This window comes from Phaethon lepturus, unplaced genomic scaffold, assembly GCF_000687285.1.
Source record: "Phaethon lepturus isolate BGI_N335 unplaced genomic scaffold, ASM68728v1 scaffold19753, whole genome shotgun sequence".
Taxonomy (NCBI): Eukaryota; Metazoa; Chordata; class Aves; order Phaethontiformes; family Phaethontidae; genus Phaethon; species Phaethon lepturus.
Genome location: NW_010531422.1, coordinates 21,188 through 48,539, shown reverse-complemented (window position 1 = coordinate 48,539; position 27,352 = coordinate 21,188). Strand labels below are relative to the sequence as shown.

The 27,352-nt window shown below is 42.0% G+C and overlaps 1 protein-coding gene across 1 annotated transcript in view; it reads right to left on the bottom strand.

Moving 5' to 3' along the window:
- MBOAT1 (membrane bound O-acyltransferase domain containing 1) overlaps positions 1-25,552 on the bottom strand; it is a gene marked incomplete at its 5' end in the record, with an annotated part of 32,701 nt that extends 7,149 nt beyond the window's left edge. The window contains 8 exons of the mRNA XM_010284558.1: positions 452-555; positions 3,675-3,867; positions 5,474-5,657; positions 8,417-8,471; positions 10,686-10,741; positions 20,335-20,430; positions 24,799-24,876; positions 25,407-25,552. Of these exons, the coding sequence (XP_010282860.1) occupies positions 452-555; positions 3,675-3,867; positions 5,474-5,657; positions 8,417-8,471; positions 10,686-10,741; positions 20,335-20,430; positions 24,799-24,876; positions 25,407-25,552 (912 nt within the window). The remainder of the gene's footprint in view (positions 1-451; positions 556-3,674; positions 3,868-5,473; positions 5,658-8,416; positions 8,472-10,685; positions 10,742-20,334; positions 20,431-24,798; positions 24,877-25,406) is intronic.
- Between the last annotated feature and the right edge of the window lie 1,800 nt (positions 25,553-27,352).

Sequence of the window (27,352 nt, the reverse complement as noted above, 5' to 3'; positions counted from 1 at the left end):
CAGTCCTTGCTAGTGTTTGTGCGATGCCTGCTCGTGGAGGCCTCTTTTCTCTACCAGCACCCGTCTCAACTGGGTTACAAAAGTGGAAGACTGTTAGAAGTAAATAAACAGAATACACCACAGATGGTGGAGAATCATAGCTGTGAGCAATTTGCTGACCCCGCTGAACTCAGCCACAATCTACAGTAATTGACTGCTCATTTATTAAACATCTGATTAATCATTTATTAGCCCTCTATAAACTATTTAGAAATGTAACCTGAATACAAAGCATGACAAAGCCTGTGTGACAGATGTTTTTTATCTGCCCAACAGATAAAATACAAAACCTCTTCATGTTAAAGAGGGGCAGCCTGGTGGCACGGACTTATTTTCTTTCCAGCAAAGCTTCTCCCCATTTTCATGCCCATTTCTCTATAATTATGCCAATGTAACAACTCCTTTAACTCACCTCAATGTTCCAGATATTCAAATTGGACAACAGGTCCCAGCGGAAAGTACCACTCTCATCAACTCCACTGAATCCATAACCAGCTGCATTGTTGACTGCGTCTGCTGCAATGTCAAAGCAGAACAGGTCAAACCAAACTGCTGGAGGAGCCGTGTTTTCTTACAAGTCAGTATGACATTAAACACAAATTCAAGCCAGCTTTGTAGCAATTAGCATCCTCTCTTCCAAAAAGACGCTTCCTCTTGGCAAAGGGGCATTGCTAAAAGGCAACACAACAGCCATTTCCTCAAGAGGAAAGACTAGCTACTCCTTGGGCAGAAGAAATAAAATAATAAAATAACAATGAATAGAAATAATGTGTCCTATTATTTTGCCTTTATTATCCATGTGAGATAGATATACAGGAGTTTCAGTAAAATGAATGAGCATTTTCCTCAAAAGGGTACCTGGATGTCACAGCATTTTCCAGAATTCAGAAAAACTGTAGTGTCTCAAAGACATGCTTACCATTTCTATTAAGGGTTCCAACATGGTTGTTTTAATTAAGACTTTCATTCAGAATTGGACAGACAAAGCCTTCTGCTAATCCTGTTGCTCAGTGCATCACTAAGGTACCTCACCATCTCTACAAATCACATACTGAGTAATTCAGTCACAAACTTAACTGCTTTAAGTGCAAATAAAAGCTTGGGTAACGGTAGGCATTTCACATGCTGCACTCATGCTCTTTCCCAGGGCGCCGGACAACGACCTCCCCTCTCAGCCTTGCCTGGGAGCCACCTCATCACTGGGTCTCAAGATTCTGCTTTTAATGCGCCCTTGCCAGAAATCCTCTCTCAGAGTACTAAGAAAGCAGAAGGGATTCATTACCTCTGGATCACTAGGTACAACCAACATTGAGGATTATTGGAAGAAAAAGGAAAGAAAAAAAATACAGGTAAAGCTCTTCCTTCTAGACAATTTACAAAATACAAGCCTGGTTAAGTTATGCTTTAAAAAGGCCAGCATTTCTTTCCCAAGAATTAAAATTGATTTTGCTTTGTAAATGCTATGAGCACAGGCACAAGCTTATGGAGAAGCCCTAATGCACAAAACCAGGGACAGAACCTAATTAAAAGCAACAAGACTAACAATAAATAAATAATTGAGCAACATTCTCTAACCTGAAACTTTCCTTTTTATTTTCCACTTTACTAAGAGAGCTAGATTTTACTGATGGAAAGAAGAGTCTCCAAGTTTTTCCAATTCTCTCCCTGTTAAAAAAAAAAACAAACCAAACAACAACCCTGCCTGAAATTGGCCCATAGGATGCTGCCGAATCTCTGAGACTGGAGCTGCATGTAATTGTCCTCTCAGAGCAGGGGCACTCCTTGATTTGCTGGTCCTCCTTCCTCCAAGGGCAGCAGGGACGGCTTAGTGTTTCTTTGCCAAAAGCAACAAACCAGAAATCCAGGGACATAATAATACAACAGGCCTGTCAGCCTCACGCTTCCTGAGCTGCTGTCTGCAGAGCAAGGTGTGAAGCGCAGAAGAATCGCAATTGTCCACCCTCGAATCGCTCACAAAACCCCAACCTCCGCAAAGCCCAGCAGAGGTTTCCTTGCTGTCTTGAACAGTTCTGGCTTTCACAGCTCCTTGGATGCAGGCGCTCAGTCCCAGATTGGTTTCATCGACAGCTCTGAGTTAGGTTTGCAGCCACGTTCCCATGACTATTGCTAATGCAGCGAGAAGCCGAATTTTCCATCTTTCCATGGATGTTGAGGAATTCAGCAGCATGGCTCTCGCACAATAGCGTGCCTGTCCTTTTCTGAGGGCAGTAAGTGCTTATCGGCCCTTTCAGCAGGCACTTTTGTAATGCCCTGGGCCATGCCACTGGGAGCTAAACTGCAAAAGAATAAAGTGTCTGCTGTTCTGCTGCCTGGATTTGCAATGTGCATAACAGAGGCCTCACCCTCCAGTACGCAATGCGTGCTTCTCCTGAGCCCCCTCATTTGCAAGATATTTCTACAGCCTCTACGGCTTAGTCATGCCACAAATCCAAGTTCAGTTTTCCTCTTCGATAATGGGCTTCTAGTTAACTACAATGCGGGAAAAGGTGGACACAACAATTTAACATTGGATCCCACAAAAATAAGTTTCTGAGCGAGTAATTCTTTATCGCAAAGCCTTTCCCATCCCACACATGCCAGTCCTGGCTGTCTTCCCTCTCTGTCAGTTTTATTCCCAGCAGTTTAATCACAGCCTCGCAATGAATTTCCCCAACTCTTTCCATCCCATCTCAATGACACTCTTAGTTTCAGGTGTATGCATTGCTGGCTGGGCTTTCAGGATCTCCCCTACACACAAAGTCTTCTTAATACCAGCAAGGAAATTCAGCCTCTCAGTTTTCAGCCTGGCCTAGAAGGATTTGACTCCTCACACATAGATGGGAAAGGTGACTTCTAAAAGGAAGAAGGTAAAATACAAAACGTTTATTTTGACCACCAGTCTAGCTGGCTCCCAATAAAAGAAACTTGCTTCTCTATAATGAGCCTTCTTCCTTCTCTTCTCCTTTTCCTTGCAGAGATTCTTGGGTCCTTCCCATCACCTCCTGTGTTCCCCACCTTCCCCATGGTTCTCCAATCCTTTCTCTTGACCACTCAAAGCTAACATTGTAGCAGGTCCTTAGAGGCAAAGCCTAACTTCAGCCCCTCAACAAGCACTACAGCTCTTTAATACAGATGCATGTGCTAAAGACGTCCCTAAAGGAAGGGAGAGGTCTGTTTGCACTGTAACATACTTTTAGAGGCTGAGCCAGTGTGACAAACTTCAACCTTCCAACCCCACTGATGTAAGTGGCAAATTACGAATAAAGCATAAAAATCAAGGTTTAGAGGTGGCACACTTTTTTTCCCCAAGAATTCCTGTAAAAATTGTCTTGGTACAAAGTCTAAAGTAAGAGGAAATTGTTACATTGACTTTACTGGCAGGAAGCTGGAAAGCAGATTTGGCTCCGGAGACAGGGGTTGTCAGGCAAGCTAGAATAGTTTTTATGCATGTTTTTCAAAACCTTTGACATCTCCCCATTTGAGTGGGGTCCACTGCCTATAGGAGCACATGTACATATCCCACATGAGCTACAGGCCTAGGGATTAATTAATTTCCCATGCCTCCAGTGTTTCAGACCCTCTCCCCCATTTAACAACTTGTTATCCACAAAAATAAGTGACGTAGCCAGACTTACCTAATGTCCATGCAAAGTAATACTTTGGTTTTGCTGCCTGTGTTACAACATACAAGTAACCAAGTCTTGACAAGAAGGGTGTTTTATCAAGAAATTCATTATCAATAATATACGCCACAGGAAAGTTCTTGGTAAGTGTCAAGAATAAAATGAGAGATACTAGTGTGATACACAGCTTGTACATCACTGCTCCCTAAAAAGCACAAACAACAATGAAACATTCATTAGAAACATTTGCTTAAGGGAAAAAAAAAAAAAAAGGCAGTGCTCATGACATACAAAAACAATGCGCTTCAAGAACCAATGAAGTCAGCAGTGACAAAGTTGATAATAATTAATTTAGAAGAGGTGACAAAGAAAAGGCCACAGTCAAAGTTTTGGTTTAATTTGGTTTACTGAACTACCTACAGAAAGGTACAAAGGACAATTAGAAGTCAAAAATTGGTGATGAACTTCACAACAGACTCCTACATCAGTTAGTGGAGGTCCTAAAATGAGAAAGGAAAACAAGCAAACAAAACCCTACAATGGAAAGCAGAGATTTTCCCTTATATATACTGTCATCTCCTGGAACTAAGGACTGGATTGCCCCTGGAAGCCAAAAGGATCAGTATTCAGTGCAACAGTAAGTCTTAGTGTCCACCTACCATCCAGAGGTCTTCCTAAAAATCACTTGTCCAAAAAGCATACATCTTACACAGCATGCATACCTTCCTATGACATGGGGTATCAGCTACACCAGTGTTTCCTGTTACAGCTCTTCAGCTTGCTAGACACTATTATGGACAACCATGTTAGTAGTTCAAAGGGCGATTTCAAATATGCATCGGGAGCAAACTCTCCTTGATACAGTCATAATTAAAAAGGTAAATCTGGCATTTAATTGACTCATGTTCTCAAAAGACTAATAAAAGTGCAATACACTATTGAAACAACAATGCATTTTTTTGATCCCAAGTACTCTTTTTATATATTCTCCATATTCTGGAATAAACTAATGTGCAATTGTCTTTAACGCAAGTTTTAATATTCTCTGCTGACTTGCATCTAACACGGTGGCCTTATTCTGACCTCAGACTAATGTAGACCAGAAGTAACGCCACTGAAGTCTGTAGAAATACAACCATGTGCAACAGGAATCAGAGATGCATAGGCACATAGTCAACTTCAGAGGAGACATTCTGCACACATTTACAAAGTGTCGCCTTAAGATAAGAGAAAGGAATCTGGTTCTCATGCTATGTTATCCTGCCTTACAAGAAGGTGATTTTGTAAGAAGGTTTTAAGTAATATTAGAAAGTTCTAAAATAAAATTAGTGTTAATAGTATATGAAAAATTACCTCCAAGTCATCTTAAAGTGTGAGATTCTCTTGCAAAGCACCTGGACAAGCTACAGTTTCTGATTAGCTGTGATTCATGTACTTCTAACATCTCCTGCACTACGGGTGAGATTTGACTTTTTTTTTCCTGACATTTCCTCCTCTGTCTGGAGCTGAACTGTAACTCCTCATTGTCAGAACCTGCAGACAGTTCCCACCGCTGCACAAAGGACACTCATTAACCAATGACCCGTTTTGCAAGCCAAATGCATTTGGGGAATTCAAGAGGAAGAAACTAGCCCCTTCACCCCTGACCCTGTGATAAAAACAGCATCCTCTTCACAGGAAAAAAACACTGTAACATTTACTGGGAAGATAATAAAAAATGTTTTTTCTTCTTAGTTTTTAATTATGAGAATCATGTACAAAGCTGTACTCTCCTGCCCTTTGCAATAAATCTGTTTCATTTTAAAACTTACAGTTGGAGAAGGATCAGGAAGTCTGTCATAACCCTTCTGCTTCCAGTTCACTTCTAACAGTTTCATGTGCACATGCCTCCCTTCGATGAAGGCTATATAATCCTTGTAATTGCTGCAAGGCCCAGCTATGATGCTCATAAAATTGAGGAGATAGCTTAAGTACTCCAGTAAAGAAGGTCTTGTCCTGTGAAAATCATCCACACACAACCAAACAAAAAAATCCAAGGTAAAACACAGCAAAGGCTTTCTGGAATGCTTTTCTTTTTGTTGTACTGCCTGCCTTGGTGCCCAACTCTGTCCTAGCACCCTCCCCGCAGCTGAAAGCTCACTATATCTGCTTTGGAGAAGATGAAGCACAACCTCTCTTATATCCCAGTGATGCCTGGCAGATGGCAGTCAAAACAAGGGTAACATGGAAGTGCTTAAGCTGCAGGTGAAGGACTGCTACTGGTTTGAAAAGTTGTAATCTTATTGCTAGAAACATTGTAGTTAAAAAACAGTCATGAATTTAAATACCCACTCTCAGACAAATTGACCTGCATGTTTTGAACAGGTCAGCAGCAGCAGGAGTGAGAAGCTGGTAACTGTTTTTGGACATCTGGCCAGTATGTCAGGGACCAGTAATGGCTGGTTGACCACAAGCTGGGTAACCCTGGTCTCACCAAGCGGTGCAACGCAGTACCTTGCCTTGCTAAGCAAACCACAGGGCAGGGAATATTTAAGACCAGGACCCTCAGGCCTGAGAGCAGCTCTCACCCACCCTTCAGTTCAGCCTTCTGAAAAATGGGAAGCGTGATGTGATACATAGAGGAAGAGAATGAAGAGGCACTCTGTCCTGCTGTGCAAATAAAGGAAGTAATTGCTTGTATTGCATCACGAACAGGAAAAGGAACTAAGGGGAAAAAAACACATACATCAAAAGACAGCTGAAGATGAAAGTCAAAGAGAGTCCCATCGTGTTCATTATTTCCATTTTGCAAGAGCAGATCCCACAAGTTCCTTGGCGGGGGTTACATTAGACGTAAAATTAAGAAGATCCACTGCCCTTGCTATGGATCAGTAGGATGGAAGAGAAAGATGCACAGGCCTCTCACCGCTACTGTAACTTGTAAATTGTTGGGCTTGCTTTATTTATGTGGCAGAAAACACCAACATCCAAATTCTGCACTGAGATACACAGTGCTCTCCACAAATGTGCTAACAGTCAACGTCCAAGTAAACAAGGAGTCCCCAGATGAGAACAGAAACTAGGGCACAGTGTTTCAAGACTTCTCTGTCCAAGACACAGCTGGACATGTATAAACCAAAACCCACGTAAAATTCTTTCAGACCAAAACATAGATTTCCAGCAGAAAAACTAAGCAACAGTTAAACATTTGCTGTTGCTTACTTTTATTCTGAAGTGGAATTACTTTGAATAAACAGTTATCTTAGCCAGGATTTTCTGCATTCACCCTGCTAGTTATTGTAGATGTTAGCGCCTGAATGATATGTTCTCTGGTGAAATCATTTCACAGAAAGAAGCAGCAAACAATTTGGGGTAAGGCTTATCTTTCTGTTCTGCAAAATCGAGTCTGTGATTTGGGCTTCTGAGCACTACAGTAAGATTAAAAATAAAGTTGTTAGTTTCAGCTTAGATTCTGCACATGGGTGGGTGGGGAGACATGAGCAATGCACGAAGGAATGTACAGAGGATGAGTGAGAAACAAAAACAGACCAAGAACAGGAGAGAAGACAAAAGGCTGTGTTACCAAAGGGGATTTAAAACTCTTCAGTTATGACTTGTCTGCCACCGACACTTGAGCTATTGGCATGTACTTTTCTATTATGAGTACATCTACTGTACATGGGGAAAAAAAGAAAAAAGCCTGTTTGGTGAGAATTTGACTAGAATTAATCATATGGTCACAGGGGCCCAGCACAGTTAAACGTTATGCTGTGAGCTTTAAAAATAGACACAAAGCTATGGGTCACAGCAAGTTATATAAGTCTCCCTACAGGACACTTGCTTTTCAAGAAATTACTCCCTTCTTACTTTTAGAAGCTCATAGGCAGATTTTCTCATTGCTGAATCTTCTGCCTTGGAAATAAAGTAAATAATTTCCTTGGCCTTAAACAAACACTTCATGGTGAAAAGTAGTTATGGTTCCAAGACTAATTCTGTAATACTAATTCTTCCAAAAAAAAAAGAATTAAAAAAAGAATTCACCTGCATCCTGCATTTGCATCGAGAAACAAAAGAAAAAAATAGGTGCCCAAACATATGATCAACGTGCTGTCTCCCTCTGAAAAATGAGAACACTAGTCACATAAGATGAAAGACTAGGAGCATTAACATTGTGGAGGGAGATAGAAAAAATCAGTGTCCAAAAACTATGGCAAAGAAAAGCAGTACTTCAAGTGTCAGAGTCAAACCAAAATGGATTTTTACTTTGCAGTGGTTTGCTGACAGAGGAGGAGTATTCTACTTGGAAAAATAACATATCACAGATAGGATGAAGACAACAGCCAAAAAGACCATGTAGTACAGTCTTAGCCTGAATATAAAAGAGTTGATTCAGCAAAGACTAGTTTTGTTGCATGTGGAATATATATTTAAGTCAATGATTTGTTGCCAAGTACTTTAGTGCTTTACTGACAAGCACAGGGTGATAAAGGCAGAAGTCCTAGATTGAAGAAATATGGAATATAGCAGAGAAGATATGTTTGTATAAGGAGGGCACTGGCAGCAGCATCACTAAAAACAAAACTGCTCAACCAAATAGAAAATGCAGGTAGAACTTTTGGCTTATCATGGACTGGAAAGAAGCAGGGAACATTTTTATGGCCAGGCCGCTAAGTTGACCCTAGCATTGTGAAGGAAAAAAAAAAAAATTCAAACTCAAACTCTAAACTTCTTTGGATAAAATTAAACACAAATCAGTAGGGGAATTAGATTCTTACTTTACAGCAAGCCGATTTTGCTCAGCAGTGAGTTCCTCAGCTTGTCGCCCTATTCCTAGAGAGAAAGAGAAGTCACATTAGATCTTTCTGAGCGCCAAACAGTGAGAGCTATCCCCAAAGCCTTATGTTTGCATCCCACAGATAACTTTCTAAAGCCAGAAGCTTCAAGATTCCTTTGTCACAGGCAGTTGCAATACAGCTCAATTCTTAACTTTTAGGTCAAGTATATTCATCTTCTGCCCTACCTCTCTACCCAGTTCCTTACCTCATTCCCCCTTTCTCACCCTTGCTACACTTTCAGGAAGAGCAGCCATAGCATTCCCACACACACAACGCAACTCGCAATGCCAGCAACTGGCAGTGACCCCCAGCAGCCACTACTAACAGTCCTGGGCTGGAAGAACCTCTGTTCCCAGAAGCCGCTGGCTCGTTTAAGCACAAGCCTCCCGCTGGCTCCTTGGTGAGAAATGGAGCATTTCACAGCAGGAGGAGTGGGCAGTGGAAGAGAAATGGGGTCTCAGGAAACAGAAGCTCCACTGGTGTGAACAAGCAGCCTGGCTGCCTGCTGCTGGAGCAAGCCTAAACACACACATCAGTAATAATCTGGAATTGTACACGGTCCAGGCTAGAAGGGCAGCCTCCTGTTGAGTGCATGAGACCTTTGGGGCCAGAGGTAGAGCACCAACTTGCTGTCCCAGGAAAACTCTGGAAAAATCCTGTATGACGGCCAGCGCATAAACAGATGTGGCTCATAGCAAATACCTCAAAACCTTCACCTTGAAGCTTTAGCTGCACATACTCTGAGGAATCCCACTGGCTTCAGCAGAAAAGTCACCGCAGGATGAGTCACAGCACTTGATGCTGAGCATATATATATGATTAGGGGCTTAGCATCAATTAACACTACTGTTCTAAACCTACTGGCCATAATTACCAATACACACACACAAGACCCATTTCCTAAAAAGGCGGCTGATAAACTGCGTATTTCCATTCTCACTCCACTATTTCAGTTTGTAAATCCTGGGAGGCGGGAGTTCCAGGGAAACTGTTCAGCACTTAATTACTTAAAGGGCTGGGTATTTTGTTTGTCTGTTTCCATTTAGGGGCAGCTGCGTTAAATTTTTACAAATAGAAATTTGTCACTGACGCTTGAACTGCAAGCTTGATCATCATTTGATCAACTGCTCCATATAGGGATGTGCACAACAAAACGAGCCTTTTCCACCATCGTTAACCTGCAGGACTCCTGCTGTGCTTAAAATGCTCCTGCCTCTGCTGTTACCTCGTCCTTTCCGCCTGTTCGTTTACCTTCAACGCTCTAGGTGTGCATCTAGGCTGCACACCGCTGTGGCACGCAGCGGTACCTGAGCTGGCTGGCTCGAATACCAGAAGCAGAGTGGCCCCAGCAACGTGACTGTCAACGACAAGGTCAATTAGCCCACACAGAGCTTCAAGCTGCACCCGTTATAGCCAGCTAAAAGCATGAGACCCACTTGTGCAAACCTGGCTTGCGAACAACGCCAGACCCTGCAGTCTGTGGTGCGGCCAGTGCCTAAATCCTAGACCATAAGAACTCTTATATAGCAGGCTACTTATTTAGTGACCCGCAGCTCATAATGCAATGGGCCTCAGACCACTAGGAGTTCACACGGCAACATCAGGAGACAGGAGCAATAACGGTACTGATGACAACTGACATTTCCAGCCTTTGCACGGTACTAGACACAGGCATTTACTGGGAAATAATAACGCTCTTTGTCACAGCACAGCACAAGACTGGAGACAATGTTATTTTGCTTGCAACTGTGCTTCTCCCTGCACTGGGGAAAAGCTGCTGAATTCCATCTCTCACAACTCATGGAGTACCTTATTGCTGAATGTATCAGGGATAGGATATTTTTTGCTACATTGACATTAATGGCTGAACCAAGTTATCAAATACAGCTCTTGATTTTTGAGACCCAAGAAGAGCTGCAGCAAGCTTAACGGGAATGCACTGCAGCATCCAAACAGCGGATGCAGGCGCTAGCTAACATGCGAACTGGGGACCACGGAAGCAGAGCTCCCAAAGCGGAAAACAGTTGTCTTTGTTACTGCAAAGACAGTTTGATCCTAGAGAACTGATCAAAACTTGAAGTTTCTCATTTCCCTCCACAAAGCTTTTTCCTTTATTCAGAACAACATTCATCTACTCCGTAATCAACCATAGATTGCGCTGGAATGAAAAGGCTGTCTTCAGGCCATGGGAAGAGATTCCTTTTCTTACCATCATGTAACTGGCATGCAAGTGTTGTGATCTTCTGCGTAATTATCATCAGCGGACTATAACAAAGACAGAAACAACAGTTAAATGTCTTGTAACACAAATTATTCCCAACTTTCTTACTGAATGTATGTATCCATTTAAAAGGCGTAAACTGTATTAGCAACAAGTGGAAAACATCCAATTAAAGTTGAAGGAGGAACTCAGGCATAAGACAATTGTCTGGGTTCAAAACAACCCCACAGTAACTTGCACAGGAATTTTTAATTGCTAAGTGCACACAAAGCCTTATTTTATGTCTCTCCATTCTGAGGCTGTGCAAATTGTAGTTCAGAAGAAATCACACCACTAAGAAATACCAGCTTCTGCAGTCCACTGGGCTTCCTTTCAGGCAAAGACCAAACTCAAGCCCCATACAATGCAACACTAGAATCCAGCAATACTGTTGCAACACAACTCTGGCTCTCCTTTCTGTTACTCTCTTGTTGTCTGTCTCCTCAGTGCCCTAAAAAAATGTCGACTCTGCAGATACACATGCTTATTTCCCCACATGAATAGCCCTATCAATTAGGACTACGTGCAAATACCAGAATAGCTGTCAGCACAGGAGTTTCCCGCTTGCTTCGTGGTCACGCAACTGCCTTGTGGCCAGCAAGTCCAAGATGCACCATCCAACGGGAAGTGGTTGGGCATGTGGGATCTGGAGCCTCCCAAAAACATGAGCCAGCTGTACCTGAGCCATGCTTACAGGCTACAACAACCCAGCAGCTTTGGAGCCAACCAAACAAGCAGCGTAGGAATAGCCACTATGTTCAGTAGGACTGCTTATACTTCCCGTATCCAGCTTTACAGAGCTGCTTGGCACTGTAGGCAAATGTGATTTGCTGCAGCTGAGGAATAGAAAAAAGGCAAAACTCAGCTTGGTGGCATCACGAGCTGGTCCCCATGAGGGTAAAGGACACAGCCAGAAGCATTCAGAGGTACGTAAGAAGAAAGATGGGGGAAAAGCCGTGGGGACAACTAAGCAGTCCCTCATAGGCAGAAGCTCCAGGGTTAACTGTGGTCCATATACAGCTTCTAAGGGCTGTGGAGCCCTAAACACAAAACCTCTTGCTCAACACCTGTATTCTGGAAGGACCTATGGCAGGCAAGGTGAGGGATAAGCACCTGCTAACACTGCCTCTCCCCATCGCTCTGCCACTGAGGACACCAGCGCAGGGTGCCCAGATCTCACACTACCTATGAGACCTTCACAGCCACAATAGCCAGGAGGTTGTAACGGGTGATGAGGATGCATCATTATTTTCAAAGCATAATTGTGATTATTGTATGTAAAACCAGTTCCACAGAAAAGATTTGTCTTCTATGAGGGTTAATACAATGGAATGTTTCTCAATTTGGTGATAAATTATCAACGTAAACCATACAGAGGTTTCTGCTTGAACACAAACGTTGTCTTCAACATTTCATTGAAGACATGGAAATTAAAACCTGAGTTTCTGTACATGCTGTTTGCAGAGTTTGACTGGTATATGGAACTTTTTAAAGAGACATAGATGATTACTCCAAATATTATGGCTATTCATTTTAAACATTGTAATCTATTTTCTGGAATCCAATGAAAGAAAAAAAGCTGAAGGCTTTTTCTTAAGTTTGAGCTCTGTATTTTCCCAACTGATTTCTCAAGGTAAGAAAAAAAAACAAAAAACAAAAAACAAATAAAGTTATATTCAGTGATATCTCTGTCTAAAATAACAGTCAAATATTCATGTTCTGCAGAGCTTTTCAAGGTATTCTGAATCATCCTCGATTAAAATCAACCAACTGGTTACAATCAAATATAAATCAAATAGCTAAGATAAACTGTTTGCAATCTGATTATCCCACTATGATAAATCAAACCAATTTTCAAGTTAATTAATATGCTGAACATGGTAAACACAAGAATACTGGAAAAAGACATTCTTTCATCATAAGTGGTCTTTTTTTTGATACAATATATGGGTGGTCTTTTTCAAGAGTCCACATGTAATTCTGCATGGGTTGAGTAATTTGCATTTTCTACCCAAAAACAGAGAACAAGCAATATCAGCCAATTTCTTAATCAGAAACAATTTTTATCATATCAGCAGTATGTCCTTGAAATGTCAGTAAAATTGCTTGCACATAAAATCCAGAACAAGCTTAAATACACATGGGTCTGGAATACAACCATAACACAAGGGTTTGTACAGCAGCTCTCCTTGGGTCACCTAGACCTGATCACAGCTAAGGAATGGACGAATGCAACAATGACTTTTCACCTTCCAGACAACTCCGATACTGTGAAATAATCATTCTAATTTTTATTCCAACTCGTCTTTCAAGAAAAGTTATTTATAAGCTGTTTTCACCATTATCTTCAGCATCCCATTTCTCAAAGTAGATTTTCCCATTCAGGCAAAATTTAGCTTTGCTTTCAAAGATACATAAATCCCAATACTATAACCATATGAAAAAGCAGATTTTTTAATCCTTAAGAGAGACAGAGGCTGTCGGTGAACCAGCAGTTCTACTGCAGTAAACACAGATTTTTATTTTGTCAGTACTTGACCTTTTAGCTTTATGGATGAACACTAACACTTGTTTCAAATTGGTTCAATTTGTTGCAGATGTTTCTTACAGCAAGCATTTTATGCCAATATTGAAGTGGTAAATTTCAGAACTCAGGCTCACAGCCAAAACCGTGTGCCTTCAAGTGCCTAAATTTAGACACTTGTCTTAGAAAATTGGGCCCCCCACTGTAAGCCAGAGAGAACCAAAATGCAAACAATCCTGACGTGCTGATTAACCGAGGGAAGCAGAAGTGCAGCCTGCACTGAAGTCATACAACGTATAAGCACAGAGAAGAGGGTGGTTCTCTTCATCTCTGTTAGGAATTCATCGCCTCATTGACGGCACACTGTAAGCCGGCAGAACAAGTCTGCCTCTCCTGCATTGTAACCAGAAAATACAGACGGTCTGCCGCCCTCAAATCCCAGCTCCAGAGGAGACAAGCAAGCACAAAAGTGACGCTGCTGACACTGTGGGTGGGAGGGCGACCCACAAAGTGCGTCCGAGAGACCTTCAGTTCTCTCTCCTGCCATCACTGTATTACACATCTACGCATCTCTTCTATACCCTACTCGGGAAGGTGGAAACCTGCTCTGCAGTGGCAATGGGATGACACCCTCTAAATCTTTCAAAAGGTGAGTATCAGATATCGTTAAGCGCTTCACACAAAGGGTAAGCAAGGTTTCGGGTGAACAGGGAGCATCTTCCTCACCCGTCTACCATTCCCCCACTGACTTGATCTCACTGGAGGACCAAGCCTTCGCTGCAGGAAAGGGCAGAGCACAACAATGGCAGTACTGGAGCTCTCCCTTCTGGCACCCCTTTGGGGTGTGGAGGCCCCCCACTTTCTGCACACCCACACCTGTCCCACTCCTCCCCAGGGACTCACCAGTCTCTCCTCATCACACACACACAGAGCAAGACTTTTTGTTTCTTCAGAATGAAAAATACACCTTTCCCCCATATTTGCAGAGCAATGCATGAGGATTTGAAGTCTTGAAACAATATTAAAAATTAAATAAGAAAAATACATTTAATTTAAGGGGAAAAAATTGTATCATCATTTCCTAAATACACACGTGAGTTTTGGTTATTAAAACTTGGCAATATCAGAGTATCCAATTGTCATTTCTAGTCAGGCTTTCAGGCAAGCTCTAATTTTAAACAGCAATAAAACATTGCGTAAATTAATACACAAAATACAGCATCATATCACGTATAGTCAACTGTTTCCAACATGATAATATTTTAAATTTTAGACTCTACTGGAAAAAGTCAGTAGTGCTACAAACAAGAAAGGGAGTTAACAAAACTATAAAACTTCTGATAACCTTTCCTTCTCCCAAATTTTGAGATGCATAGGTTACTGGAGTGGGCCAAATTATTAGGTTGAACTTAAAAAGAAAATCTACCTACTATACTTGCATTTGCAGATGAGGCATGAAAGCCTTCCCCTAGTAAGGAAGCATTTGAAATGAAACATATTTAAAAAGCCTAAATGGCTTGAACTCCATCGTATTTGAACACCTTCCAATTGCTTTGCAGCCACATGCAGAGTGGTGATTCCACATCCTCTCCTCTTCGCCTACTAAGCACTAGTTACACACCAGCACAGAAACACAGAATTTGATTTACCTGTGCTACTGTGACTTTTTTTGCCCCTCTATGTTTTATATATTGGCTAAGATTTTAACCTCAGGTTGTAGCTGCATTGTACCTCCTACACACAAACTATAGTGGCCAACATTTAATTTAAAAAACCACAACCAACAAAACATCAAGAAATTGCCCCCAGAAGTCAGTATGAAATAGGAAGTTTCAGCAAATAAAAAACCCCAACCCAAAACTGTCTTTACCTTAAATTAGATGCCTTGAAAAATAACACAAGATGACAAAGATGCAGCAGCTTACAGAGAATGCTGAATAGAGGGCTTTACCCCCCTAATTAAACCTTCCAAATGAAAACATACCAGTTAAATGTCATTTTTAAACCTGGCTTGTCCCAGTGAAAGAAACTGGCCCAGAAGCACCGGCCAGTGAAACTAAAGATGTCAGCATCGGTTTGTAGCCTGCGGTGGGGATCCTCCCTGTATCACAGCCTGGCTTCTGCACTGAGCCAGCTTCGATGCTTATGAGAGAAAAGACGTTTACCAAGCAGAGCCTGCCTGACCTTAGGTAATCCCGTGGAGGAGTCTGGCACACGCTTGCTGGAAATAGTTTCCACTGACCTGATTTCACTAAGAGAGGAGGTGGAGTCAAAAGGCTCATTGCAGACAAGAGTGCAAATCGGCAAACATTTATTTCAGGTTTATGTCTTTAGCCCTGAAGCCATGATGAGAAGTTCACGCAGTCACACTCTGTTACGACATTAAACATGCTGCCGAGGGGACGGCCGAGCCAGAGACGCCACAACGGCTTCACTGGCAGCGGGCTCCTACTTCTGCTTTCGACAGCAAAATGAAGAAGTGCTGAAGCACACAGAAGAAAAATACTTCACTGAACACGTCCATCCCTCTGATTTGCTTCACGCATTTTTTTTGTTGAAAGCTCTCAAGGAGCATTTCTTACACCTTCACAACAGAAGCATTTCACTTAAAAGAGTATTTACTGCTGGAGAAGTGTCCTGGGATGCACTAGATGTGTGGAACTCTCTAGTAATGACTGCCTGCTTGAATTTTGGTTAATTCCCACATTGCAGCTCTTGCAGGGGTTCTGTGTAACCAATGGTAAGTGAATCTCAGTGCAGTTTCAAGCGGACAAACACCCAGCAGAGCAGTCGAGCAGTGAGTGGGCACGGAAGACCGACTGACCTCCCCTTACTCGCCCTGCACGTGCCCTGCTGTATGGCCTCTGGGGACGTGCTGAGGACTAAAGCTACCCAGAGCTGCTGGAACATACACTTCAACAACGTATTGCACATCATACGTTTAAAAGGCAAGAAAATAAAAATAACCAACTCAACTCACAGGACCAGTTGGTTTTTCTGCATTGTGTTTTAACACAGCAACAGAGTACATCTGTGTTTGTTTCCACCAGCAAATATATTTCCTTTGTGAAAAACGCCTGTTGTACCTTTGTTCCTTTCTTTTGTGGTTGATACTAAGCCACTGAGAGGGGAAAAACCAGCAACAAAGCACTAACCACCGAACAAAAACTCAGTGCCTGAAGTGACACTTGTTACTAAAGTATCTGCTTATGTGGCTTTTCGAGAGGGCTCTTTCAATGGCCATCCCTTTCTAAGCAGTTTGCTGAGAATGCTGCTGCTCTTCTGCACTTGGGAAAGAGCGAACACATAAAGATGTCCGATCCTTCTGGAGAGCGATGTCCACCAAAACACTCATGTAAAAGGTACAGATTTGACATCAATAGGGAGGAAAACTGCTCAAGTCAACCTGATAATTCAGCTCTGGTCTCTCTAAGTCCAACAAAGCATTGAAAGCGATGCCAGTGTGCGTGGCGATTTCACAAACTGAGTTTCTTTTCTGTGAGGAACGGCACCAAGAAACTCACATATGCAGGATCATTCCCTGGCATTCACCAAATGAGCTGCAACATTAGGAAGTTTTGCTCAGACACAGCAAGAATTCAAAGAGGAAACCAAAAAGCTCTATGGTCTTAATCAAGCAGAGGATTAAAGCAGACACAACTTCATACGGATGAGAAGCTTCTCTGAATTCCATCCAGATGATGATATGCATATGGCATTTGTTGATGCAGCTTGCTAGATTGAAACCATATCTATTACTAGTTTCCAAAAATTCCAATCAAGATACCTTGATTTATTTTAAACTAATTTCTCCCTAAAGCCATAATATTACTATAATTAGTCTGAGCCTGTGATACAAAGAAAAAAACCCAAACTGTATGTTAGCATCACCATTTTTATGAAGTTGTATAGAAACCAGGCAACTTACCAGCATAATCCTCTTAGCATAAAGAAGAAAAAATAAGAGAGAGAAAAAGAGAGAAAGAGTTAAGGTTTAGTATTCCTAGGTACAATGTATAAATGCCTTGGCAAACCAAGCAAAATAAAATATGCACATTTCTCTCAAAGACTGATTTAAGGGGGAAGCACAGCATTCAGTTATTTTACAGTTAGCATTCAAAAATGAATAGTTTTTTTGAGAAAGTAGTCTGGAGAAAAGTCCTGAATTACGTCATTATATTTTTGTGAAATAATATAAAGAACTCTGATAAAATACATATACATTTTTTAACAGTAATCAAAATTAACGAGTGGCAAACTGGAACTGGTTTTCATTAAAACCTGGCACGTAGTTTAAAAAAAATGGACTTTTCACCTAAGTACTATGCAATACATGAAACAAATTGCTGCAAGCAGCTTTAGTACAGTTTTAATTGTGGGAGTCAGTGACCAAACCTATCCCTTGCATGAGTTATAAGAATTAACTAGCCATCAGTAGAGAACAAGTTTCCTTACTACTTAACCTTGAAGTGGTGAGTCACAGTTTGATTTTCTACTTTCCAGTTTATTTAAGACATGACTCAAAAGTTACCTTGTTCCCTCTCCATCTCTACCTATATTTTACCAGTTGTGTTCTCAAAATGGTGGGACTCCAAATAGCACAACCAACTATTACTAAAGAACCAAAAAAATATATTTGCAAGCACACAAGGGTTACGCATGCAAACTGTTAAGTGCACAAAGCAGGTCAAGCGAGCAAATGAGGTATGCCAGCTTTCAGCACCGACACTAGGAAACACTCATTTAACATCTGGCTCATCACTTTAGGGAACCAACACTGGAAAGCTGACGGCACTAGAACTGGCTACGTGCCTATTTGATGTGGATTAAAACTTCCTCCTTGCAATCAAATATCACCAGAGACTTAGGGGATACTGAGACCTCAAATACAAGTCAGTAGATGACAGGCTTTTTCCTGCCTCTTAAAGATTCCCTTAAATCCAGTGTTTTGTCTTCTCTGTGTATATTCCCAGCCACGTTTGCCTAGAAGGGTGGGAGGCTGGAGAGAGATGAGGATCGCTCCATGGATTCTGTCTCAGTTGTTTCTGAAGTCCTGAGCGAGAACTTTAAGGCCATCCTTCCAGCCAGGAGCCTGTTTGAATGCTTCCCTACTACCACATGCAATAGATGTGGAACCACCACACATGGGAGAAGGAGCAAGAGGAGGTTCAGTTGCTGCTCATATATGGTAAAACTGTGGTCAGGGAGTATATTTTGTCTCTCTGGGTCATCACATCTGTTTAGGTATATGCATGAAGCCTCAGTGGGCACAGTATTTACAGCTGAGGAAAACAGGTTTGAAGACAGACTTATGAGGCTGACCTGGGTTTGAGCAATTAGGATTGCAAACTTTTATTACTAGCACTATGATATTTTTATTTATTCTTAGTTTTTAAAATATACTGTTAAGATGTAGCTCATATCCATACTACATTTTCCAGTTGTTTACCACTTGGCAGTTTTATGTTTGACTGAAGTTTAGGAATCTGTTTATATCTTAAAGCATCAGGAGAAAAATCAAACAACAGAGTAAGTTCAGGTATTATTCTTTCAGTACCATTATTATCCTCAAGATATCATTAGATAGGAGTAGCTTCCTTTTCATCAACAGAGCAGAAAATACTACCTAGTCTATAATACAAACAAGCACCACAATAACCAAGCTCTTCTTCCACCCCCAGTCTCAGCTAGATCTTTATTAAGTGTCTTCAGAGGGAGACAGCTAATACACCTCACAGTGCATTTCTGAATGCACTATTCAGAAAAGCATGCTCTCTTGTATTTCTCTCTCTGTCTCACACACACACACAGAGCTATAGCATTCCTATCCCATTTATAGGCTTCTTGGTATGTCATGCTCTTTTAGGACATGCTTTTATGTATTAAAAAAAAAACAACACAGAAAAAATATAGAAATAAATTTCTCTACATGTATGAGTTCACATTTTTGCCCCCTCCTCTAATAAAAAACTCAAGTCTCAGAAGAACTTTCCCCTCACAATTTAATTAAATGCTTCAACCCACCACCACCTCACACAGAGACACATGCACACAGACAGCAAAAAACTCCAGTTGCCCACAAGAAGACAGAGGCTTGGAAGAGGCGTCTGTAACTCACTGTGCCAGTTTACAAAGGTTTTTCATAGTATGTTACTAATTACTCTGTATTCAAGACATTCAATTAAACAAGTGGAATACAGATTAGCATAGTTTTTAAATCATGCAAAAATATACTTTCCTCTCATAAACAAAATATATAAAGTTAGCTGTCTATATTTTTGCAAAGCATCCTCTACTGTTTCAGTGAAATCAAATAGGTACTACAGCGTATGTGAAAAACACTGTTCTACAGACATGCATGGCATATAAAAGTTCTGCTATTTAAACAGCAGCCACAACCTGCCCGCTGTGAGAGAACCCATAGTAGGACCAGTGGCAAAAGCGAAAGCTGGTCTCATGTCTCTTTGCCCAGGTTACCCACCCACCACCCAGCTTCCCTGCCCAAGTCCACCCCTCCTGCCCACTGGAGTGCCTGGGGTGGGAAACACCTTCCCAGCTGGGGCATCAAGATAAATCAGAATGGGGAGAAAGGATGACCTGGAGCCAATAGCTGTGCCTAGGAAGGTGGGAGGAGAGCAGCCCACCCCACCTCTTGGGGCAGACCACCAGGGACCAGAGCACCAGCCATGCTGCTCACCAGGGCTATAAGCGCTCCTCCAGTTCCAGCAAGCGACTGTGCAGACTTATCCTCCCAGGCTGCTCTAGGTGGAAGTCTAGCTAACCAAGCTCTACCTTCCTAACTAGATAGTGCCTAGCAAGAAAACAGCAGAAACAATGAGTCAATGCAAAAAAAAATCACAGTGTTTATTCCTTCCTTAAAAAAAAAAAACAAACCCAAAAAAACAAAAAAAACCCCCACCAAACCAAACCAAAAAAAACCACCCACACCAAAAAGTCTTAGAAAAAGATTAAGGGAAACAAAATTGAAGGTGCTCCACAGATAACATAAAAATTATTCTTAAAACATACGGAACTCAACTCATACTAATTGACACAGCTTGCAGACTCACTCACCCGGAAAAATCTGTAGTGAGAATACCATAATGAAATATGTATATTCGGCTTATGTGGCACAACGTGAGGTATCCCATAGCTACGACAAAGGAGTACCTAAAAACATAAGATACAGAATACATAGTTACGAACACAAGTACCAACAAGAAGGAGAATCACTCAAACTGGGTTTGGGCTTGTTTAGGAGTGGAGTTTGATTTTTGCAAATTAGGTTGTTAACAAGTCTGAAGCTACGTTACAAGATCTGGCAGAAATTTTCAAAGAGAAATTTCAAAGAAATTTTCAAAGATGGTTTGGTCCAGCTGAAACATTATAGAGGTGTCTCCTCACACTGCAGGGGTGGGGGGGGAAAGCAAAGAAGAAATAGGATCACTTCCAAGTTGAGCATTTCAATTTCAGTTCCCACCCTCACATATTATTTTGAAATTTCTGTCTGATTCAAGTATTTGAAACTAGATGATACTGTATGTGCATCATTGAAGTTATCCACTGCCTTTTTCATCTCTAAATATTCTTTATCTACATGTACAACTCTTCCTCAGATCTACCAGAAACTAAAATATTTAAAGTTTAAGATATTTTCTCTCTTCTGATTTTGAATTTGTAAGAGTGTGACCAGCAGGTCAAGAGAGGTTATCCTCCCCCTCTAGTCTGCGCTGGTGAGGCCTCATCTGGAGTATTGTGTCCAGTTCTGGGCTCCCCAGTTCAAGAGAGACAGGGAACTTTTGGAAAGAGTCCAATGGAGGGCTACAAGGATGATGAAGGGTCTGGAACATCTCTTGTATGAGGAAAGGCTGAGAGACCTGGGGCTGTTTAGTCTGGAGAAGAGAAGGCTGAGAGGGGACTTTATCAGTGTCTATAAATATCTGAAGGGTAGCTGTCAGGAGGATGGAGCCAGTCTCTTTTCAGTAGTGCCCAGCGGTAGGACGAGGGGCAATGGGCATAAACTGCAGCACAGGAAGTTCCACCTGAACTTGAGGAAAAATTTCTTTACTGTGTGGGTGACGGAGCACTGGGACAGGCTGCCCAGAGAGGTTGTGGAGTCTCCTCCTCTGGAGGCCTTAAAAACCCGACTGGACACGTCCCTGTGCAACCTGCTCTAGGTGATCCTGCCTTGGCAGGGGAGTTGGACCAGATGATCTTCAGAGGTCCCTTCCAATCTCTACCATTCTGTGAGTCTGTGGTTCTGTATAAAGGCAGGTAATGATACATAGACTAATCTTTTCAGCTCTACGTGCTGAAATATCCCGTCTTTCAGAAGAATCACTGAACCATTTAGACTGGAAAGGACCTTTAAGATCATCGAGTCCAACTGAAGAAGCATTCCGTAAGTGGGGTGTGACAAATTCACTCTCTGTTTTTCAAGATGATCAGAAAATTATGTTGGGCAGGACAGTAGCATGACTCTTTCTATATTAAGAGTTGAACGGTCTGAGGACTGGAAGTGATGCAGTGTCTAGGTGGGGCAGATGCAGTCTTTCATACAACTAAATTCTCCCTGTATTTACCTGAGCAAGAAAGGATACTGGGGAGGTAAGAAGTGGATGGATATTTGGAAACAGACTACATGAAGCAAACTAGACAGTGCAATGGAGAACTGGGACACCAGAATGACAGGCTTGCATCACATGGACAGGGCAGGACCAGGTCTACTGGTGTCACCTGCATCAGAAGCTAGCCACATGGGGGAGAAGATGCAAAGACCTACAGACTACAGAATGAGACCGCACATCCTGTACACCCAGCGGAGCTGAGCCACGGGAGGTCAGGCAGGCTGGTAAGCACACATTGCCAAGCAGGGTCTCCCCAGACCCATGGGAGGATTGATCATGGTGGGGAACTAAAGGTGAAATCCGACAAGACAGTGAGTCAGCATATGACTGAAAATAAGCCAGGCCTTTGTCAAATCATGGCTGGCTTTAAAACAAGTGAGTTTTTCCTCTCTGGAGCCTAATAAGCTGCAATGTGAGTGACAGTGATGGATCGCAAGGCAACCTGCAGGTCTCGTGGCCCACAGTAAACAACTGGATGAAAGGCAGACTGAGGGGACATGACAGCTTCTTCAGGAGATTCAGAGCAGATTTTAACTTATTTTATCTGGATCAGGCATCCAGTCCAGCCTCAGCAAGGACCTCAGGCTCCCTCTCACCAACAGAGAACAGCAAGCATCCCTCCAAAGACAAGTCACCCAGCTCAGACATGTAACAGTGATAGGTGGGACGAAGCATCTAAAATAAGCCTCAATGCTAAAGCATAAAGCACCTAGATTGAAAGGGAGGCCAGCAGGGAGAGATATACTGGATTGCTGCTGCAGCTGGCAGCATTTTGATGCTGGATTAATTTGTCCATTTATAGGCCTTGAAGGCTAGCAGCCTAACCAGAGAGCAAACTAGCAGAAAATAACCAAGGAAAGGAGCAAGCAGGTGAAACTATGTAGTTTCTTTTTTTCATTTGTTCAATTCCACTTGTGCTTTGGGGGGAAAAAAGCCAAGTCTTGGAGCCTCACTATGAAGGATCCGGTGCTCTTACAGGCCCTCTGTATGAATAGGTTCAGCCCTTAAGCTGCCATTTTTCAAGCTTATTCTCAAGCAGCTTGAATACACTGTTATTTTGCCAAAATTAATGATGTGGATGTACTTTGAATCACACTGCTATGGCTAGTGGAATACAGTAGAAAAGTTCTAACCCATTTCTCCCAGCTCTCCTAAGGTTTTTCAGCATGTTGGATTGCCATTTCACATTGACTCAAATCAGCACATGACTATCTTGAAGCAGTTGGTGACATTATATGAACCGGCTTAATTTAGGTTGCAATATACAGCTATTTTTTCCCATTGTGACTAAATGGCTAAACAGTAAGAGTGAGGGGTTTTCCTGTTGAGACTGTGCCTGTTTCCCTACCACAACCTCAACTTGTAAGTATTGGATGATTCCCTCTGTGGACTTGGTTCCTCTGATCTACAATCAGTAACTCCTGCATTTCCTCCAAGTGACAGGCAGGGACAATGATGAGGAGACAAATAATAGAATTTTTTAGCACCTTTTCCTTCTGCTCTCTGGATGGCCTTTTTTTGATAAACATTGTCCAATTATTTAATTCTTTTAAATTATTAGTTACTGGAGTTCTGGGCTTTGCACTTGCTGAGGGGACAGAGAAAACCGCTTTGATTAACACCTGTCTTGCTGGTCCAAATTCTAGTGACAGCTATAGACAGGCCTGTTGTTTATGGTTCACATTTCTAAACAATCCTAGAGAAATCATAAGTGATGGTTCCCATTTGGCTATTAGAAAGGGGTCACCTCAGGAAGTGATAAAAAAGAAGGGGAAATTATTATCTGAGCATCAGATCCTCAGACAGCCCTGGCCCTGAAAACAAGCAAAGAAAGGGTTTCCATTCCCCAGCCCAGACTGATGTGGATGTGAGCATTCAGCAGCAGCTACAGAAACAGCAACACAGCATAGAGATAGAATTCATCTGTAACACACCCAAACGAAACAACAGAATTAACCACATGCTGTTAGGGAGACCAACACAAAAGTAAAGAGGTAGGAAAAACTGCCAGCTCATCCTTCTAGCCTGGTATAAAGTAGCAGTTTTACAAATAAAAATTCCTATTTGCGCAGACTGATGGGAAGCAAATGACTCCACCTACACAATTTTAAAAACTCCCACAAGCTGAACTCTGAGAGTATGGTACCCACACGAGAAGGCTCAGTGACTGAGCAGGGAAGTTCTTCCACATGAACTTCCTCTTAATCAGTGAAAGAAGCAGATATAACGACCATGTAGTTTTCATTTTCATACGAAAGTGCTTTATGTCTTTTGGCCAGGAAAGCACTCATTTGACAAAGCACTTTAGGAGTCTTAGGTGTCTTCCTTCCTCTGAGACATTTGTATAGGGACAAGAAAGATCCCATGGTGGAGACCTTCTCATGATAATGCCATAAGCTTCTGCTTCAATCAGTGATATTTCTGGTACTTTCTACTTTTTCAAGATCAAAGCCCAGTACCAAATACAAGACTTAATTTTGTAGATCACTAAGTTAAGCTGCCACAGTGACCTTATTTGAACCACCTAACTCAAGAATAAGTGGAAAATACCTAAAGGCCAAACAGCAAGGAGGAAAACACATTAAAAAGGATTATCAAAAGCGATCCTCAAGGACACAAGACCAAGGAGAACATGACTTCATTATGTTTAAGAAACCACAATTTGGGCATAAATTATTAAGTCTGCAAAAGCCAACTTTTGAGGCCAGTAATCTTGTAGGGAAATGCAATATGTCAATGAAAAACCACAAATTGAGATTACAGCTGCTTCTGTAACTGAATGAACAAAGCTCCTGCAAGTAACTGAGAAATAAAAGCAGGAAAGAAGAGAAGGTGGCCCTAAAAAACCCTCATGCTTCTCCATGAAAGGAGAGAAGTTGTCAGCTCCAGACTTGCAGTCACATCAGCTCACCTGTGGATGTTGGGAATACTTGCCATATTCATAATGCCATAGTTCATCATCACCAGGACAAAAAGATGAATGGAATACCTTGAAGACAACAAAGCGAGTATTTAGATAATTTCTATGTGACTTGAAAGGTCTCGCAGTTCAGAGCAAGGGAATATTTTTCCATGCAAATGACATACATGTGATGTCATATCAGAGTATCTGTAAACATGGATTATCACAATGACATCTTTATAGCCTGAATATCCAACATAAATTAATACTTATTGACAAGATATTGTCAATGTGTTTCACTGAGAGAAAGAGCAGCCTAGTTCAAAGTGCACATTCCAACTGGCCACATCTTTTCCAAAAAGCATCTTCACAGCAGACTGGTGTGGCTTTAACTTCCAGCACAAACACCACAGATTAAATACCTCACTTACAAATAGTTTCATGGCCCATTTTACTTTGAGGGTTTGGGATGGTTATGCTGGTTAGGAATTTCTGGGTTTTTTTTAGGGTAACATAGAAAATGTTTTAAGACTAAAATGATGTAATCCAGAAAAGCTCATATGAAGTTTAAAAATATTTTTACCCAAGCTTTGTCTACATGGTGACTAAATACTCACCACCCAAAGCAGAAGACAGCAAAGTATATTCCAAAGAGGGTGGCAAATGCATGGCGAACAGCAGAGCTGGCATGACTGGGACCCAAGTAAATACGAAACCAAAATGCAGCCAAAAGTGCAAACAGTTGACAGGCTACAAAATTGATCTGTAAAAGACAAACAAAACAAAAAAATGGTTGTAATTCTTGGAGGGGGGGGGAAGGAGGCTCTCCATTCTCAGAACAATAAAGAGTGGAGCCAGGAAAAGGGAGGAAAAAAGTGAGAGCAATGAGTCTTTTGTTTCTTCACGTTCTCAATTGTGAGCCCAAGCGGTAACTTTCCTTGGCCAACAACAGAAAGGATTAAACAAGCATGTAGCCACACAAAAGCTGGGAGAAGAGGAAGAGCAGGCTCCAGTTGCCCAAGGTACAGGCGGGCTCCGGGCAGTGCTCGCCCTCTCCGGGGCAGAGCTCTGCTCCACTGCCAGCCCAGCCCAGGTGCAGGGGACGTCACCCCCCAATCTTGGTGGGAGGCAGAGGCTAGGAAGCAGACTGGGACTCTAAAGCATAGCCCTGGTGCCTATCTTTCCCCATAAACCTCAAAACAAGGGCAAAAGCAACAATCCTGATGTGACGCTGTTTCACAAGCAGTAACTGGACAGCTGCCTTAGCTGAAATGCTCCACTCCAGAGCATCCTCCAAGCAGGCCTTTCAACTTACCCTTTTTTTTGCAGTTCAAGAGTGCAAAGAAAATAATTGTGCTCTACCATCACGCAAACAGCTAAAGGAAATGCTTCTCAATTGTTCTTTGGCTACTGCATATATCTATAGAGCGCGGGAAGCAGTCTGGCCCCATTGTAAGGAGGTAGTGATGGCAGTACACGTGGAGAGCAAGTAGTCCATGATTATTCCTATCAGACACAAGGACAAGCAAGAGCTTCAGTGTCCTCAGAGCTAAACCGACGCCAAGCTGCCTTCTTCAAGGCACCTTCTCTTTGAGAGCCTCAGCAAAAATCCCAGAAGTCAGAGGAACAACAGAGCTCAGGAGCTGTCTCTAACAGAGCAATACAGCATTAGGATATCACATCCATAAATCCAGCCTGGACCCTAGACAGCTGGAGTTAAATTCATTTATTCAGCTGCAGTCTTTTTTTTTTTTTTTTTAAATTCACCCTGAGCTCTCCAGCAGCAAGTCGTCCTAGACTGAGCAAAACTAAATAGGCTGCAGCATTTAAGCGATCACTTGGATTAGGGGATTACCCAAAGCTATCAGTCCAGGACAGGATGATATGTCTCACTTGGAAATGCTCTGACACGCTGGCTGTCCAGAAGTGGTTGGATTCGGCAGGCTTCTTGTCAAAAACATTTACAATGTGTTTAACATTGACAGAAGACACTACGGCCCCAAACTGCTTTTATTCTGGTGCACTATATCCAACACGGCGCTGTTCAAGCAAATGTTTTTATTAAAGTTTTGTTGGCTACATTGCTGCAGTTCCTTTATTTGAGTGATGCAGCAGCCATGCAATAGAATAATGCAATAATTTAAATACTTAGATATGCTGAATTTTAGTTCTTTGGAGCAGAGACAATACCAATTTATCTCCTGTTCATGTAGGCAACCAGCATTTATAACAGACGGTATCATAGAACTACACCCAAAAGCAAGTAATTAGCAATGTCTTGTTATGACAGTACTTTGTGCTGTATTGAAATACGACAATTCTTATTTTCTATGCAAGATTTAAAAAGTAAGAGAACAAAATTGCACTGGTCTCACAAAACCCAGATGCTGTAATACAAATCCCAAACTCTTATGGCTGAAGAGAGGACATCCCCTACGGGGCTGCTCTGATTGCATCCTTTCTAAGCAAGTTCCCAAGACTGACAGATGCCAATTCATCAATGACAATTCAGTGAACCTTAATCCCACCTCAGCCTGCTCCCACTTAGGGTCATACTAGCACA